The 17,330-nt window shown below is 38.4% G+C and overlaps 1 protein-coding gene across 2 annotated transcripts in view; it reads left to right on the top strand.

Moving 5' to 3' along the window:
* The first annotated feature begins 472 nt into the window (after positions 1-472).
* The window catches only part of impg2a (interphotoreceptor matrix proteoglycan 2a), a 32,050-nt gene continuing 15,192 nt past the window's right edge, over positions 473-17,330 (top strand). The window contains exons 1-13 of one of the 2 annotated variants that reach the window (XM_008433969.2): positions 473-952; positions 1,063-1,293; positions 3,956-4,122; positions 4,229-4,254; positions 4,362-4,394; positions 6,670-6,716; positions 7,488-7,549; positions 7,666-7,821; positions 9,084-9,142; positions 9,233-9,253; positions 11,232-11,440; positions 14,608-14,651; positions 17,135-17,303. In XM_008433969.2, coding sequence (XP_008432191.1) covers positions 874-952; positions 1,063-1,293; positions 3,956-4,122; positions 4,229-4,254; positions 4,362-4,394; positions 6,670-6,716; positions 7,488-7,549; positions 7,666-7,821; positions 9,084-9,142; positions 9,233-9,253; positions 11,232-11,440; positions 14,608-14,651; positions 17,135-17,303 — 1,303 coding nt within the window. In that variant the 5' untranslated portion in view covers positions 473-873. The remainder of the gene's footprint in view (positions 953-1,062; positions 1,294-3,955; positions 4,123-4,228; positions 4,255-4,361; positions 4,395-6,669; positions 6,717-7,487; positions 7,550-7,665; positions 7,822-9,083; positions 9,143-9,232; positions 9,254-11,231; positions 11,441-14,607; positions 14,652-17,134; positions 17,304-17,330) is intronic. The other variant, XM_008433979.2, reaches the window with a different exon arrangement.

Below are 17,330 nucleotides of genomic sequence, written 5' to 3'. Positions count from 1 at the left end.
CCTGCACAAAAACGGGAAATGAGGAAGGGGGCAAACACTTTTTCACACCACTGTATTTGTGTTTATATCTACGATGAATCCAAACTTCTACTAGGTTATTTTTTGGAGACTTTTGTACCATCCTTCTCCGCTCTTTTATTTTTAATTGCATGTGTATGATGACTACTTACAGCCAAGAAGGGACTGATCGGTTTTACTCAAGCAGAATAAAATTTGCAAGAAGGGTTAGGCCCAAGTCGGGGAGATTTTTTAATTTAGAAAACAGTGTATTAACTTTATAGCTGCTGCTCTCAATTATTCTTGCTTTATTTGTTGTATGATGCATTTAGATTGAAATATAGCGGATTTGATGTTTTTCCAAAAGGCTCGAACAAGCCTTTGTTGAAATAACTGCACCTTAAACACACACACACACACTCACACGCGCACCTTTCATTCTCAAAGATAACCCCCCTCCTGCAGCTTTCCGCTTCATTCTCTCTTTGCCCCTCGCTGTTTGTCCTCCCTTCACAGCTTTGCTCCAGTAACTTCTTGACGAGTTTTTCCTAACGGGCTTAAAAACAACAGGATTAGAAAGAATTAAAAAATCCCCTTCTCTCCACAGGCCATCTGCCTGTCCACCTGAGCCAGGGGCTGGACTCTCAGCACAGTGACACACACACACACACACATACAACTTTCTGCAGCACAGTGAACCACACCAGGGACAGGCTCTATTGTCAAATGCTTTCTCATCATTATTGGTATCCTTTGGCTTTGGAGAGTTTTGAACTATGCAAACTCTTAAGCAACTATGTCGTCACTTGAGAGGAAAGACATGTCTTCTTGATCCCTTTCCGAGTCCACGGATTTAAACCCAATCACGGATTTAACATGAGTAGCGCTTCCTGGAGAAGTGTTTTCTTTTGTGCTCTCTTTAGCCTCACAGTCATAGTTTTGAGCAGACTCTCAGGTAAGGAATTGGTAGTAAACCAAATGTTTTCTGCATACTCATGTGCAGCTCAGGAAAAAAAAAAACGTTTTTCATTATTTCATTTCCCCCCCCCCCCTGTGATTGTACAGATGCCACACTGGAAGGCTCCTCTATGGGATACCTGGGTAAGCCTTTTTCTCCAGAGCCGGCGGCGTTTCCTCAAATCATCCGGGTGTCCGATGTGAAGGCATCTCACGACGGCCATGCCGTCACCTCTCGAAGGAAAAGGAATATCTTTTATCAGAGCGGACTCAGACTATGTGGACAAGAGACTGCTGAGGAGGTTGTTGCAAACCATTTGGGCTATTTTCACCTCAGAGGTAAGTGGGCTGGGCTTTGTCTGCAGGCCGAGAGCCGTTGGATCTTATGAGGTACACGTTTTGAAAAGGCTACGGTCCGCTCACAGGGTCACTTTACCCAAGCGAAACACAAGAGCACGCTCAACTTGTGTCTTCTTCACAAAATCTGCTCCGCAGAAAGAAGCACACATCTCAGCAGGTGGCAGCTTTGCCTACCTGCTTTAAACCGTGTGGCACATTTCACCCAGATGACGTCAAATTACAGGAAACGGGAGCAAAACTTTACAGACAAAGCATCTTCAACAGTTGGCGGCAGGGATTATATATGTGCAACTTAGGGATTTTGAAATATATTGATGGCTTTTATAAGTTTCCAAGGGGGTTTAGAAACACTAGGATGCAATTATGAAGGGATATAGAGGCCCATTTTTTGTAGCATCTCATTAAAAATGGGAAAGACGAGGGAGAACGCCCTTATAAATATGTGTTCATCTTCATAAGTCATGAGATGACTCCAAGAAAATAGCTGCATGCCCAAGCCAAATGTCTGAGATAATTAGAAATGTGACTTTTATTGCTCTATGAGGCCCAGAGTTTCTGGCCAAATTGCATCAAGAGACGATAACAATCACCGTTTCAGTAGAGGAGCAAAAAGAGGCATCTTGGCCTCTGTAACAATCAAATTTGAGGATTTCTATACAACCTTTACCTTGGATGCCAGTAACCATGGAGACAGTTGTATATTCAAGGAGGTTTCAAATTTTTATCGTCACTCTTCAGAGGCTCCACAGCTGAGCACCCGGCAGTTCAGTCCGAGAAGCCGACTGAAAACTTTCAGATACTTTCAAATATGAAGCTACATGTCTAAGAAAGTAAAGACTTTGTACAGCAGATAATTAGTACTTTCAGTCCTTAATTTACGAGAGAGCTGCATAGTGGAGATAATTAGGAATATAAGGACCCCAGTAAGCATCCGCTGTAACTAGACGGATATTTGGCTGCAGCAATTATTTTGTAAAGTTACATCAGTAGTAGAAGTAGGTGATCAATTATTACATTATTTTATGGGTTTGATTAAATTTAAAATGTAGAAAGTGATCATGTAATTAAACGGTAGTACATTGTTTATGTCTCTAAACCTATGGCAGTGTCCAAAGATTTAACTATTTGCAGAGGTTATATCCACAAAAGCCTGTTAAGCTAACTTAGAATAACATGAATACAGCGGAGGATGAAAATAAAGTCTAACATGACATTTATGCATCCTTATGAATTGTTTTAGCCACAATGTGATGGTAAACTAATAAGATGAGTATTATATGTTGTGATTCCTGATGATGGAGGAATGCTTTAAAACCTTTACTAAATCTTCTGCTCGCTGATAAAAATCTAAATAAGACCAGGCCACATCCAGGCCCCAAAACAATTTTACGAAGCAACAGAAACAGCTGTTGTCGTGGCGTGCCACCGCAGTCATCAAACTCTTTTTAAAGACCCGCTTGATGTTCTTTTAGATGACCTCAGATGAATCAGTCCATCGGAAAATTAAATCACTCCCTCTGGACTCAATTTTACCTTCATTATTTCTTTCTGATTTCAGTTTATTCTTTTAACCTGAATGGACAAAATTCCCTCTGTTTTTAATCTCAATCAATAATAATTTAGATCACGGTGCTGAGGTGAATTTGTAACGTGGGAGTAATCACTTTTTTGCTCCTCTACAGTTTCTCCCCAGATTTAAATGGCTGTTCATTTGCATCCTCGAGAAAAGCCACACACGTTTTGCAAAACATGTCTTGGTGTGACTCAGTTTTGACAAAAGTGATGGAAAGACAGCAGGGTGACATGCAGAAAACCTGCAGCTTGAATGGAGCGGCCAAAGTGATGAGAGATGTTTGACACTTTCTGTGGAGAGTGAGGAAGGTCCGGTCCACTCATTTATACAAACTATTTTTGACTTATTTCATGATGTATGTGTTATTAATCTAATCATTTCATTTAAGCAGCAATAAAAAGTTTCCTAAAAACTGAAAATGACTTGATAAAAAAGAATAAAATACGTATTTCACAGCTGAACACAGCAACCATGCAGAATTTCTGCTTTATTTGGCTCATTGAGACTTTTAGCAAACGGATGCAAAAGTGGGATCTGCCCACAGTATACCGACTGTTTTGACTTGTTAATGTTGGCCGAGCAGCTTTTGTCTGTTTATCTGGCTGTGATAGTAGAAAGTGGGGATTTATTCAGGTCAGGCCTGCAGGCGACGGACCGAACAGAAGAGCCCAGCAGGTTCACAGCAAAAAGCCCAGTGTTAATTTAACTCTGAAGAGTGTGGACTGTATGAACACTGAAAAGTGTTAATATCAACTCTGTGGGAGTTAACAACATAATTCCCAGTGTTGATTTAACTCCCACAGAGTTGATATCAACACTTTTTCAGTGTTTATATAGTCCACACTCTTCAGAGTTAAATTAACACTGGGCTTTTTGCTGTGTTGAGCCGTGAAGTAATGACATTTGCACATCTTCACTTTTTCATTGTTTGAATTATTCAAAAATATTCTTGTGAGAAAGTTTACGCCATAATAGGAAGCAGTCAACTTTGTCCCAGTAGCACATTGTCAAACAGAAAGGCCTGCAGGTTTGGTTAATCGGCCGATGGCCTCTTTCTCTGGTGACCAGTGTGCCAGGAAACCGTGTGGGAGGCTTTCAAGATCTTCTGGGATCGACTGCCTGAGCAAGACGAGTACCAAAGCTGGATGAGTCAGTGCCAGGAAGGCACAGTCACTGTGCAGGATATTGGCAGCTACTTCAGCCAGTCAGAGGAGCATCAGGCTCTGGTCAAAGAGGTGAGTATGTACTCTACTGACTTTATGGAAGTGGAAATCTGTGTGAAACCAATATGTCCGCTGGCAGGTTGACACCGAAGTTCCTAACACTGTTTTATGTTTTCAGAGAATGTCGCATTCAGTTTTTAAAAGGTAAAGAAAACTGTCCGCTTGTTTAATGCGTCACTGAAACATGAATGTTTTCTCACCATGAAGTCTGTGTGTTTTGGTAAACGTGTCATTCTTCCCACCGTCTGTAGTGAGCCCACCCGGTCCTGGAAGCATATGTGCAGGTAAGGTTGTTAAGGCCATTCAACCTTACCTGTTCATATTCCTACTCATCTGTAATCGAACTCGTCTTCTGATCCCAAGGATTCATAAATCCAGTGGACTGGTTGATCATAGATGTACAGCCGGGGGGATAATTATGTGCTCCTCTGACGTTTTTCTGAGTTTACTCACTGCATATAAATGAACAGTATTTACATTCGATTTTCAAAGAGAATATCTATCAAAAATACAAAAATAACATTACTGTTGTTAAAATATATTACTCATATTGATGTCATTATGTGAAAATAAGCACATGAGTATTTTTTTTCCATTCAAACTTTCTGCTGGGGAGGTTCTTGTATAAATGGTGCCCTGAAAAATGAGCTACTGTTTTGCCAACCCGACCCCCCTGACCCATTTAAAATACAGGAAATAATCTGACATCCAGAGGAGGGGATAAAATACAGTGCAGCCTTGCGCAACACACATAAGTTAGTATCCCTTATTGAAGCTGGAAGCATTGGACGCCTACTCAGTCCACGTCGGTGCAGCTCCCTGTGGACTCAATAGAAAAGTTTCCCATATGGCCTAATTCAAAACGTGGCATCAACTTTCTGCCACGACGGAGTTTAGGGAAAAAATAAATGTTGCTGTGACTCATTTTATACAAGTTTCTTCAAACAGTTGTTGTAGATGGTGATGGATGTGGGAAAGAAGGATCTCATGTAGCGGTCAGTGTTACAGAGAATCAAGAGAGGCTTCTTACTGAAGACACTCTGCTGTTGTATGACAGTCTAACAGACAGTATGCTGAGCGTTGTCTGTAATGTTCTTACAATCAGGAAACACAACCTAAATGATTTGGGTAGATAAATTATTTTTGGATTAGTGCAGCAAACCCCCTCCTAAACAAAGATTAACTATTAGAATTATGTCCTTGCCAGACATAATCCTGGTAAGGACATACCAGAATTATGGTATGTCCTTACCAGACATACCATATGTCTGGTAAGGACCAGACCTTGAAATTGTTTCCACCAATTTTAAGGTCCTTTTTTTTTTTTTTTTTTTTTTTGCTTATTTCACTTACTGATATGCACATAATTTTTTTAAGCTTTATCTAACTCACCTTTTCTGGATTCTTGGTAGATATTCTGTCTTTTTGCAATAACATGTTAAAACTCAGGCTGTTCATTTGTTTGTAGAAACTTTTAAAGATTAACAGCGGATCAAATAAATATTTCCCTCTCTGTATGCAGGTATTTGTTTGAGCTCCCTTTATAAAAGATAACATTGTGGCTGTTGTTTTGGCTTGCTCGTTTATTAATACAAAGTTTTACAACTAATTAAATGAAAAAAAAAAAAAAAATTGGGGGGCAAATTATTCATCAGTGATTACCTAAAACATAGTTGTAGAAGTTGAATACCCATGTCATCTTTAACATGGTGTAGTTATTAACTAAGGCTTTTTAAAATTTTGCAGAAAATGTATTGTGAAGTACACAAATGTAAAGTATGAATTTTGAGTGACAAAATGTGTCAGAAAAGAAGTTCAGGGTCTCTTAAATTAACTTCGTTGATTCATTCTGTTTGACATTGTAATGTAAATAAAACACTAAAATTGTAAAAAAAAAAAAAAAAAAAAGTGTGTGTGTGTATATATATATATATATATGTGTGTGTGTATGTATAGACATATTGGCAGGCATTTTACATTGACTTGAAACTTGAAATCACAGTTTGAAGCTTTTTTAGATTTCAAATATAATTTGGAACAATTTCTCCTGTTATCAAATCATACAATAAAGATCAGTGGAATGATAAAATGAAATTAATACAATTAAAATTTCATGGTTACAAAAACGCCACACAACGAAGTGCTAAAAAACGTGATGCTTTCCTTTATACTTTTTACGATGCAAACCTAGCACCCAATACAAAAATGTTTAAATAAGTGAAAATGTCTCGCAGATTAATATAGAAAGAGGATTGTTAAAGAATAAGGAAAATAGCTGAAAATGTTTTAAATTTTAAGTTTATTGCTGCAGTAAATGATAACATCTTGTGCCATGGTGTACTAAATGTAAGGGATAAACCTAATTACATCACATTGTGACTTCGACCATCTTTGCTATGAGAAAAAAAAAAGTATTATGTTCTTCTCCTTTGAGATTTACGTTAAAGTGAAAACCACAAAGTTATCTCTTAACTTTTGTTCCCATCTTTACCCACAGTCCACATGATGTTGTAATCTGGGATTAACACTGCATGAACATTTTTTCTTCCCGCTCTACAGCACACCAACACCAGCGAGTTCAGAAACAGTCGAAGCCCCAGAGTTAGGTCAGTGTCACTGCTGATAACAACCCTGCAACATACTCACATGCTTATTACAAACCTCATCAGGAACGGTTGTGGTGTCAGAGTTAGCTACTTGCCTGTCTTGTTGTGTGTTTAATCCATGAGCTTCACTTTAGTTCAGCTCACCCTGAGATTCTAAGACAGTTTAGGGTCAACATTTCATCGCGTTGCAACCACAAACTTTAATATTTTGGGATTTTATGCGCTGGACCAACACAAAACTTTAAGTGGAAGAAAAATGACGCACATTGTTTTTCATCGTAATTTGAAAATTGTGTCACTCATTTGTATTCAAAACCTTTAATAACGTCTAGCTTTCTGACATCACCTAATAAGTTAAGAAATTAACTTATTAGTCAAGGTGTAGTGTGTGGAAGTACACACTCCACCTGTGTGTAATTTAATTTCAATATAAATGTGTTACTTGTCTGTGAAGGAGAACATTAGTGAACAAACGGGATCATGAAGGCCAAGGGGCAGACAGGCCTGGGAGAAAGTTGTGGACAAGTTTAAAGCAGAGTTAGGTTATAAAATATTAAAATATAAACAGATTATGGAGTACTGTTTGGTCCATCATATCAAAAGGCCATTATCATAAATACATTGAAGATTCTGGTTGTAATGCGACAAAATGTGGAATAGTTCATAATGAATACTTTTCCAAAGCGTAGATATATATGTTTATTTATTCAGAGTCAATCTGAATTAACACCCTGTTTTGTTTTGTTTTTATACACAAAATAAACAATGTAGAGGAAATAGATAAAGGAAAGGACATCGCAGACGTCATTTCACCAGAGGTGGAAGAGAATCCAGTGAGTACACAGAGATATTGTTTTCATTGTTGTGCATCACAAATGTTTGTGTTTTCCTGCAGTTTTATTGCATGTTTTTTTTTTTTTTTTTTTTTTTTTTTTTTTTAATGGTACAGCTGTTCAATGAAATCACCATTCAGCCCACGGCTGCCCCCGTTCTGGAGCAGGTGGTGGAGCTGAGCATCCTCCTGACCGGAGAGGTCTTCAGCGACGAGCTCAGAGATCCAGCCAGCCTCAAGTTCCAGACGCTCAGCAGAGATCTTGCGGAAAAGGTTTGTCTCAGGCTCATCTGGGTCTGTTTTTTTTTGCTGTGGGAGATTACGGCGTTATCATTGAACATAATCTAATTGCCTAATGCCCTGTGATTCCTTGCATTGTCTGTCTTAAATGCGTTTTAACGACAGCAGTAGCTAAAGCTTAGCACCATGGGCTCAACGCTTGCAGGTTTTATAGTTTGCAGTTGGAAATGGTAAAATAATTGCCTCTTGTTCTGGAAACACAGCTTTATAAGATTTCATGAGAAAAGATGAACCTTTGCACATGTAAGCATTTGTACAGATACTGTTTGAAGCAACTTTTACAAGCACCTGGAAAACTTTGTAAATGTGTCCATGAACATCTGTTGCATTAACCACAACTAGGAGCCACAATGTACTCCCAAATACAAGCATAACTCATAGACAGCATCTTGGATAAAAATCAGTATTTCTTTTTACATAATGGCTGTGTTTCTTTGTTTCTGACTTTCTTCCTTTACCTTCTGTGTGGGGATTTTCAACATAAATAAATCAGCATTGCATACCAACACCCCCCTTGCATGCATGCAGTCTTGCATACCATGAAGAGAACATGTGCCTGCAATCTGAACGTTTTTTCAGTCATTCGCTTTCATCGTTTTGTCTGAAAGTTTTGATAAATTGGTTGAGGGAAGCAATGCATGTAGATTTATTTTATGTTGAGGAGCAAGACCTTTTCTTATTTGCTAAAGAAGATTGTTGGTAACAAAGTGAAGCATCAATTAGAGATTTGTGGCCACTTCACCGCCTTTGTTTACCTCTAAAGCGTCAACCTGCCAACTCCGATTTTAATACATTTTTAAGAACTATAATATAAGATAAATGAACAGCAACTAGAATATTATTCTTTCCTTTCTATTGTGAGCTATCAGAGACAAGAAGTCACTGTAACCTTCTTGTCGGTCTTGCTTTCTCTCGCTCTTTTGCAGCCTGATTGAATATAAGAATCGCTTCACGCATTCGTTTGCTTCCCCCGATGTAATTTAAAATTTAAAAGAGCTAACTGTGAGTCTTCTCTCAATAATAACCTCCCCACTGGAGAGTGTTATCATCAGTGCAGCCAAAGTCAGGACTGATGAAGCTAAAAATCCTTTGATGATGGTCACAAACTGATTTCTCTCTGCTTTAATCACAGAATATTGGATTTGTGTTTCTGCAAACAAGTTTTGTTTCAACACTTTGAAAATTGGAACAAATCATGAGTTGCTTTAATCTCATGCCTGACTGTGTTTGTGCAGATAGAAGATGCTCTAGAGGGGCTTCCCGGCTTTAAGAGTGTGTCTGTAATCGACTTCAGGTTAGTTTCTGATCGCACACCTCATGTTTTCATGCCAATGCCATCTCTGCTGTCAGCAGAAATCTTAACGGCTCCTTCCTGTTTATCTAGACCACAGAAGGACTCTCAGTGGTGAGTTACTGTGTTGTTTAACCCCGGAGATCTCTTATCATTCCTCTGGTAGATTTAGATGTATCGCTAGTTGCACGTGTTAATGATCTTAGTGCGGCCACCCACCTGTTAAGTGGGATCAGGACGGGTCCTACCAAGTAATCAGGTGCTATTATGTGTGAGCTTTTTAACCTCACGGAACTGAGTAAGAGAAGAGGTTTATGACATGGAGTGCAAGTCAAAAGAAAAATATCAAAGCTAACATGTTATAAAGACAACAGAACAAAAAAATTAAAGCCATCTGGTATACAAACTGAAAAAAAAGGAAAACAGATTGAAAAACTGTTTAGAAAGTTGCAAAACCGACCATCTGCAAGCAAAACAACCATATTTTTACCTAATGTATTAATCAGTGGTACTTAGTTCATTATGAAATCTGTGATGAGTTTGAAGGCTGCATGTTTACATTATTGATTCAAGATGCAACCTTGAATCAATAATGGACATTTATTATGTTTTTGCATAACTAAGAAGCAACAATGATTGAAATATTGTCATGTATCTTTACAAAAAAAATAGTTTTATGTTCATCCTAAATATAAACAAAAATGAAGCCATATAATGAGAAATATGTTTGAGCTGTTTGAATACTAACATGTTTTAGTAGTTTATACAATTAACTTTGGTTGCAATAACTTGAAATATTTTTGAACCACTCTTCCACACAATATTTCATGAGTTCTTTAAATTCGGTGGGCGTTTTTCCACCGCAGCTCTCTTCAGCCTCCTCCACAGAATTTCCAACACATTTGTTATTTTCTCTTCAGCCTTTTTTTTGTAGTTTTGTTGCTTTTTTTGGGTTCATTTTGTCATATCACCCTGTTTGTCACATCAACCCCCTCCGCCACCTTGCTTGAGGAGTTTGTGCTTTTATGTTGCGTTTGGTTCTTGCCACAATTCTCTATTGTTGTTTCATCTGCTCAAAGGATATTGTTACTAGGAATCTTGTGGTTGACTCAGCTCTGCAAACCAACGTCCAACTGCAACTTTTTAAAGATATTTGATATTTAGCATGCTAACTGAGCTCTGTAGCATTTGAGATGGAGCTCTTGGATCAACCAGTTTCTCTGAGTATTACACACTGATTAGGACATCTCGTCTTGGAGTGATTAGTTGCCATTTTTGAATGTGGAATCCTCTTTACTGAACTTTTATTGGCATCGCCATAACGTTAAGGCACTTCCCAGATTGACCGGCAGCAATAATTGCTTCTCTAAGCTCATTGCTGATTGTTTTTCCTGCCTTGCATTGAGTTAACACTCCAGTCTGTGTGCTGCAAACAACTCAAACCCGGGTTTTATAGAGTGGAGGACTGCTACTGATGTCTTTAGACTCTATTTTTGCTTTGGTTTTGTTTCACAGATAATTACAGTTCAGCGTCTGGTGTGCCATGCGGAGTTGGATCATTTTATTCTAAAATTGTATTCATGCGTAATATCTCCCTCTGAAAGCGGATTTCAGTATTAGACTTAAGTCTGTCGCTGAGACTAAACTGGGAGGGAAACAGGATCTCTGAGTTTGCACATACTCAGCTGTCTGCCAACGGCCCATTAGGGTGGAGGAATAACAGCAGTCGAATGAAGGCTAATGAATGGCTTTTTCCAGGAGTGGAGGTCTGCTGTGAGGTTTTCACGTTTGTTATGATCACACTGGCATTTCGGCTGACTCAGGTGGGGGGTTTTTCATTCAGGAGAGGCATGCTCCTGTGTTACAAGCAGACATAAATCACTGAAGACGTCGGTGAACTCATTTTTTTTTACTGATTCTTAATTAAATCAGCACCTTAGTAATTTTTTCTCTCTGGATTTTTTTCTTGAATCCAGTGCCGTAATATTGCTTGTGCCCGCAGAGATATTATATATCATCCTGATGTTTTCTCTTTGTCTCAGTGAATTTGCTGTTTCTCTTCTGTATGACAACATTACGTTTGTGTCGCCAGGGTGGATGGCATAGTGGTGGATTACGCAGTCACAGTAGCGGTGGACGGAGCCGGGGTGAGCTCTGAACAGCTGAACTACCTGACCCTGCAGTCCAACCTGGTGGAGAACTCGTATCGAGAGGTCAAGGAGCCCCCCACAGTGGTCTACACAATCAGCGAGATTAAAAACATCTTCACCGAACCGCATCACATCAATGAGCTGGAGAGTGGTAAGACCGCAGCCCGCCGCGATAATTTAGTCACATGTTTAGGTTGCATGTACCGTTTCAATAAGAAACACAAGGATATCTGTAACCTGCTTAATAAGAGTTGACCACAGAAGTGGCAGTGACAGCAAACACTTTTTAAATGATTTTTAGGGTGGAGTGAGGCCTTTCAAAAAAGGTGTGTAGAGGGTAAAATCTTCTTAAATTGAACAAAGTTACACCAATTATCTGTTTTTTTAGGGTTTTTTTGGCCGATTTTTCGCTTGATTTATATTTGATAGTCAAAGGGCCACAAACATCGAGCGACTTTCTCTCAGAAGCAGATTTGGAGGCAACTATTTATTCACAAAGAGTGACCCATATCATGTGATTTTAATTAAGAGAACACATAAAAGACATAGTAAAAGAAAACAGAAAACAGTCGGCCAAAAATATATATGAATTTTTTGCACCATTGTTTAACAGAGCAAACGTGCGAGATGCTTTTAGTGTTTCAGACATACAACTGTTTATCCCTGTCTACATTAATCAGATAACTTTTCATGGGTTTCGATTAAAATTTAGGCCAATTTTAAATATGATCAAACACATTCACATCTTCACTTGTGTTTTTTTCTTCTTTCATGTTTGAAAAGTAGCATGTACACGTTTAAATTATAAATTGTACACCATTACAAACTCTGTCAACTACAAATGAGATACTTCAAAACAGCATATAGTTTTGTAATTGCAAAACATTTAATCAGAATATAATCTTTAGGCAATGATTAAGAAAATAAAAAATTATATATTTTACAAAGCATTTGCCAGGGAGTACTTAAAGTCTCAAAATGTATAAAATCTGACATGTAATTTAGTCAATTTATATATAGGCCCATTTCTAAGTGGTTTTATCCCAGTTTACTATTAATAAACCAGTTAACTATTAACTAGAGAATAAAAGTAATAGTTAGACCAATGGCACTGGTCATAATAACATTTTATCTTCTTGTAGCAGCTCATTTTGAACTGGAATTGAACATGTCTGAATGAAATATAGTTAAACAATCATTTAAAAATTGCTCACGTTTTTTTTATTTCCCATTTAATGCCCTGTTCACCAGACTAGACAAATATTTTCTTAAACATTTAAGAGTCATACAGGACCCTGCGGTGTTGACAGCAGATAATTCTGGTTTTATATACTTATTACATTTGCTTTTTGCAGAATTAGAAAGCAGAGGCTTACAACCACAGGAGTGGCCACCAGCAGCAATTGTTTCAAAAACATTGGTTAGATCTGGCCGGTAATATTTGGACATCTAATTAAAGGGAAACTGGGATAAATAATGAGCTTTTCCATAGTTAAACTCTTTGTTTTGCTTTGTTCTTCTAAGCACATTTAGCTAATTGCAGAGAGAAGATCAAAGGTGTACAGCATGGACCTTTTTCACAACATAATGACGCAGCAGAGAACCACTTCTGTTTCTGAAAACCAAACCTTTTTTTTTTTCCTTTCTTTCTAATAAGACCAGTTGAGAAATGGCTCTAGCACCAACACTAGTTAAGTGCCCAACCCCACTTGTAACTTTTGGTATATTTTGCAGACATCACCACGTTTTCTTCTTCTCCAGCAAGTGAAACACTCTGGAAAAATGCATGTGTGGTTTACAGATCTGTGGAAACCACTGGGCTTTGATAACGGTCTGACTTTGTTTGACTTTGATGTGATTAAAGTTTCGTGCTACACCTGGGGTCTGTAATGTCTAATAGTTAAAAGAGACTGCTATTTTAAAGAGCTAGTTACAAACATGCACTGAGTGACCAGACCAGCTGAGTCAGCTGGAGTTGTAACACGCAAAGGAAAAGCAGAATTAAAAGCTTTGCAGCTAAGCTTTCAAACTTTTGGAGCCACTAAAGAAGGCAGCGTCATTCAGGTCGACATCACAACATGGTTTGTTTCCTTCTCTGTAAAATCTTTAATACTTTCTGGAACATAGTTTGGCTTTAATATCATCTTATTTCATGGGTGATTCAAGTGAACTGGTTTAAAAGTGAGAATTTGGGCTCATGACATTGATGTTTTACCCAACAATGCAGAAGCAGAATAGAAACATTGCTTCTTTGAAAATGTTAAGTTAATTTTAGAGTCCCGTACATGCCGACACTGTAACATACAGATAACGAGAAATAACATGCAGATAACATAGTAATGTGCATTTATCAGCACTCAACCATTAGGGCATTAAAATAATAAAAAAAAAATGTTGTTGGTTTATAATCCATTTTATTTGGTAAAGATGTGTTTTAGTCTTGACTTGTTGAAGCTGTACTCTGGTGCAGCGGTCATTGTGGTGCGAGCAACACTTCCTGTGCAGGTATAACGCAGCTTAACACCTGTCAGTCTCAGTAGCACGGCTTCTTTTCTGTTTCTCACATTGCTCCTTCTTGTAAAAGCGTAGCGTGACAGTTTGGATGGAGATTAAGATTATGCTATTAGCTCATTAGACGTAATGTCTCTCTAGCTACTCACCTCAGAGACCTAGTAACTTCTTACTATCTCTACACGACCTGATTCTCGTGTTCAACACGCTACTTCTAAGTGACATTCCCTGAGTAAAACATGAAGAGTTTGTATAATTTATCCTGTAAAAACACACAAAATGTATAGTCTACTATGGATTCAAGCAGCCTGTAAGTAGGTTAGCTGCTTTTTGGGGGTTGGGGGTGGGGCAGTGGGCTCTTGGATGATGTGATAATGTCTATCCCATCTCTTTGTCCTGCTGTTAAATTTTTCCATGCGCTTCTTTGTTAAGGCAAACATATCATTACTTTACTGTGTTGGTGAGATTCTCTGGAGATCGATGCCTTCTGATGCCTACGTTAGTTATAGACTGCGACATAAGAAAAGGAGGCTAAACACCCATATGGCCAACATATGGGTCTGCAGAGCCTATATGCACAGCTTAGCTTTGTTCTTCTGCTTTGGTTGTGGTGCAGTGACAGGTTTTACTTGCAGTGTCTAATATTTACTCCCAGAAAAGCTGAAATGTAAGACAGCAACGGTGAAACAGCAACAACAAACTTTGGCAGACTCTGTCTTGTGAGAATATTTTTACTTTGGCCACGTTCCTTTTTTTTTTTACGTGACAATGTGTTTTAATATTTTTTCTTCTCCACTGGTTCCACAGTGTCTGAGATTCCTGAGCCTGTCAGCGCTGCAGACGAAGCGACGGTGAGTAGCCACCTCAACGATCTGCCTGCAGATGGTCTACTTTAGGCTCCACCAACTTGATAAATCACTCATGCTTGAGGTTGCTGACCTTTGCAGCATGACTGATGTTCCGATAACCTGTAAATGGCTTGAGATGTTATCCAGACTTCACCAGCCAGCAGATGAGCTCCCCTGGACGGATGAAGTGAAGGCTTTGAGGATTAGGTTGGCTCTTGCCATACTAATCTACTACTATTCTTGGACAGAAACAACAGTGCACCACACCAGAATTAAGTGACGAGTACCATCTAAAATCTTCCATGGTTATATGGGTTTTCTAATGCATATCAATGCTTGTTTTGCACAAGTTTCATAACACATTTGGTTCATTTTTTATATAAATAATTTAACTAAAAGCTCTTAATTGCACCAGCTAAACTCTTTCTGAATTAAATTTGGAATTGATTTTTTTTTTCATCTAAATTGTATTCAGCCTGCAAGATCTTACTGATATAACTACAGGCTGTCACTGTCATTTCATGCAGTATTTTACATTCTTTTAAACATCAATAACAGCAAACAGCAAGCAAGGTTTCCATAGGAACATCAAGCAATCTCAATACTAGCTAAAATCAAATAACTGAAATATTTTTGCAACAGTGACTTGGTTATTCGAACCTGACGTTAAAAAGTTTAAAACTATAATTTCTAAAATATAATATTTTTTTTCCAAACAGCGTAAATCATTTTATTTCTCCAATATTTAAAAAGATAAAAATAAATATGAAAAATTTGAGTGTTTAAATCATTAGCCAATTAAAGAGAAACGCATGCATACATACGTTTTGTCTGGTCTGAATGTGTGAACAGATCCCATTCTTTACTATGAGTCCCACCTCGTTGATCCAATATTACAAACAGGATTAGCTCTGCGGCTCCTTACTGACGTGTGACAGGCGAACTAGCTCTGGCTGTAAGAAGTGTCAAAGCTCTTAGAACCAAATCTGCTGGTAGACAGTTTCCAGCTTTAGACAAATAAAAATGTTTGAAATAAAGCAGCTTTTTCCTGAACAACTTTAGAACATTTCAATCAAGCCTTTAATTAACAATCTCATTCATTGATTCATTGATCAATGAATTTMTTTTTCATTGATCAAACTAGAGTGGTGTTTTTTTGTTGACATGTAGCAAACCTGAACCTGTTGTCTTCCAGTCCATTTAAAGATAAATGGATAATGTTTAGTTTTGTCTAATGGAAAGAGTTTTTTCCAACCGTCGCCTGGCGTTGATTCAGGAAGGAAAAGTTCAGCACAAAGTAAACTCATCAGAATGAATTATATTATTTGCATGTGACATAGAACAGATGCATACGATAGATTACAAGATGAGTGATTCTATTATCAGGCTGTTGCCAGAGCAACCAACAGTCATTTAAAACAATGAGTAAAGATAACCAGACCAAGAGACTGGAAACAAAATTGGTTCCAGGTTGTCCGGTGCAGAATAGAGATATTGTGACACAAGTATCATATCTGCACCTAAATGTGTGCAGAACAGGAATCTTGTGGACAAAAGAATTGGATAATTTTTAAAAAATGTGTTTGTGAGTGTTCTCACATACGTTTCCTGCCCATCGCTGAGCTACTGACACCCGTATGTGCCATGTGCTGTAAAAGACTCTATCAAATGCCATCAAAAACTGTAAGTCTGACTACTGCCCGATCATGTATCACTCAACTCATGTCAGTTCTTTGCAAATCTAAAAGTCCACCTAGTCCACACAGAATAGAGTAAACTTGTGTGTGTTATATTCTCAATATAAATCCAGTATGTGAAATACCCAGACTGCAAATTTAATCGAGACTTGGCCGTCCACCGTGGCTGGCAGGCTGGTCAAGATCGGTAGCTCAAGTGAATCTCTGTAGCTCTGCTGCTGTTGATGTAAAGTGACCCTGGCAGATGAGAAGGAAGTTATTTTTGAAAGAATACCATGAGAAGTCCCGTAAGAAGGTGCAAACCGTTTGTGATTTACAACCTTTCTTTAACATGGACACACAAATGTAAAATACTTAATTTTGGGGTCACAACAGGGGAAAAACATAGAACTTACTTTATGATTCCTAGAGGAGATCGAGTTTTTTCCCCTAACAGTAGTGGGTCTTCAAAATTTCAGATGTCCTGTTTCAAAAGAAACAGGGCAGCTTTCTTTCATCAATTGGCTCACCAACATAAAGCTGTAAAAGGGATAGAGGTACATGCTGAGCGCTTATGTGTTTTGCAATCAGTCTGCAGTATTGTCTTCAGTTTCTCTATTTGTGGATGGATTTAGCAGTTTGCCAATGAAAATAGATCTAATAAAGGAATAATGACAGGGAATCCAATCAGATTACCTCCGCATCTAACTCCCTTTGGTGTGAAGTACGTGGCCAATCTGATCCTTCTGTCTGCAGGAAGGATCCATACATGGACTTGTGTTTAGCTAACAAAGCCTATTTGTGTTGCAGGGCATTGACCTATCAGAAGTCTTGACCCTGGATCATCCCACTGGCGGTGGATCATCACCACCAGTAGAACTCAACACCCTGGGACCAGAAGAGGACATCGTTATTCTGGAGGAGAGTGAACTAGCGTCACCTGAGGCAGCACTCGCCACCAGTCCACCTGAAGCTGGTAGTAAGTTATTGACTTTCTTTTCTTGAG

This window comes from Poecilia reticulata, linkage group LG2, assembly GCF_000633615.1.
Source record: "Poecilia reticulata strain Guanapo linkage group LG2, Guppy_female_1.0+MT, whole genome shotgun sequence".
Lineage (NCBI taxonomy): Eukaryota > Metazoa > Chordata > Actinopteri > Cyprinodontiformes > Poeciliidae > Poecilia > Poecilia reticulata.
This window is presented reverse-complemented; position numbering and strand designations above follow the sequence as displayed.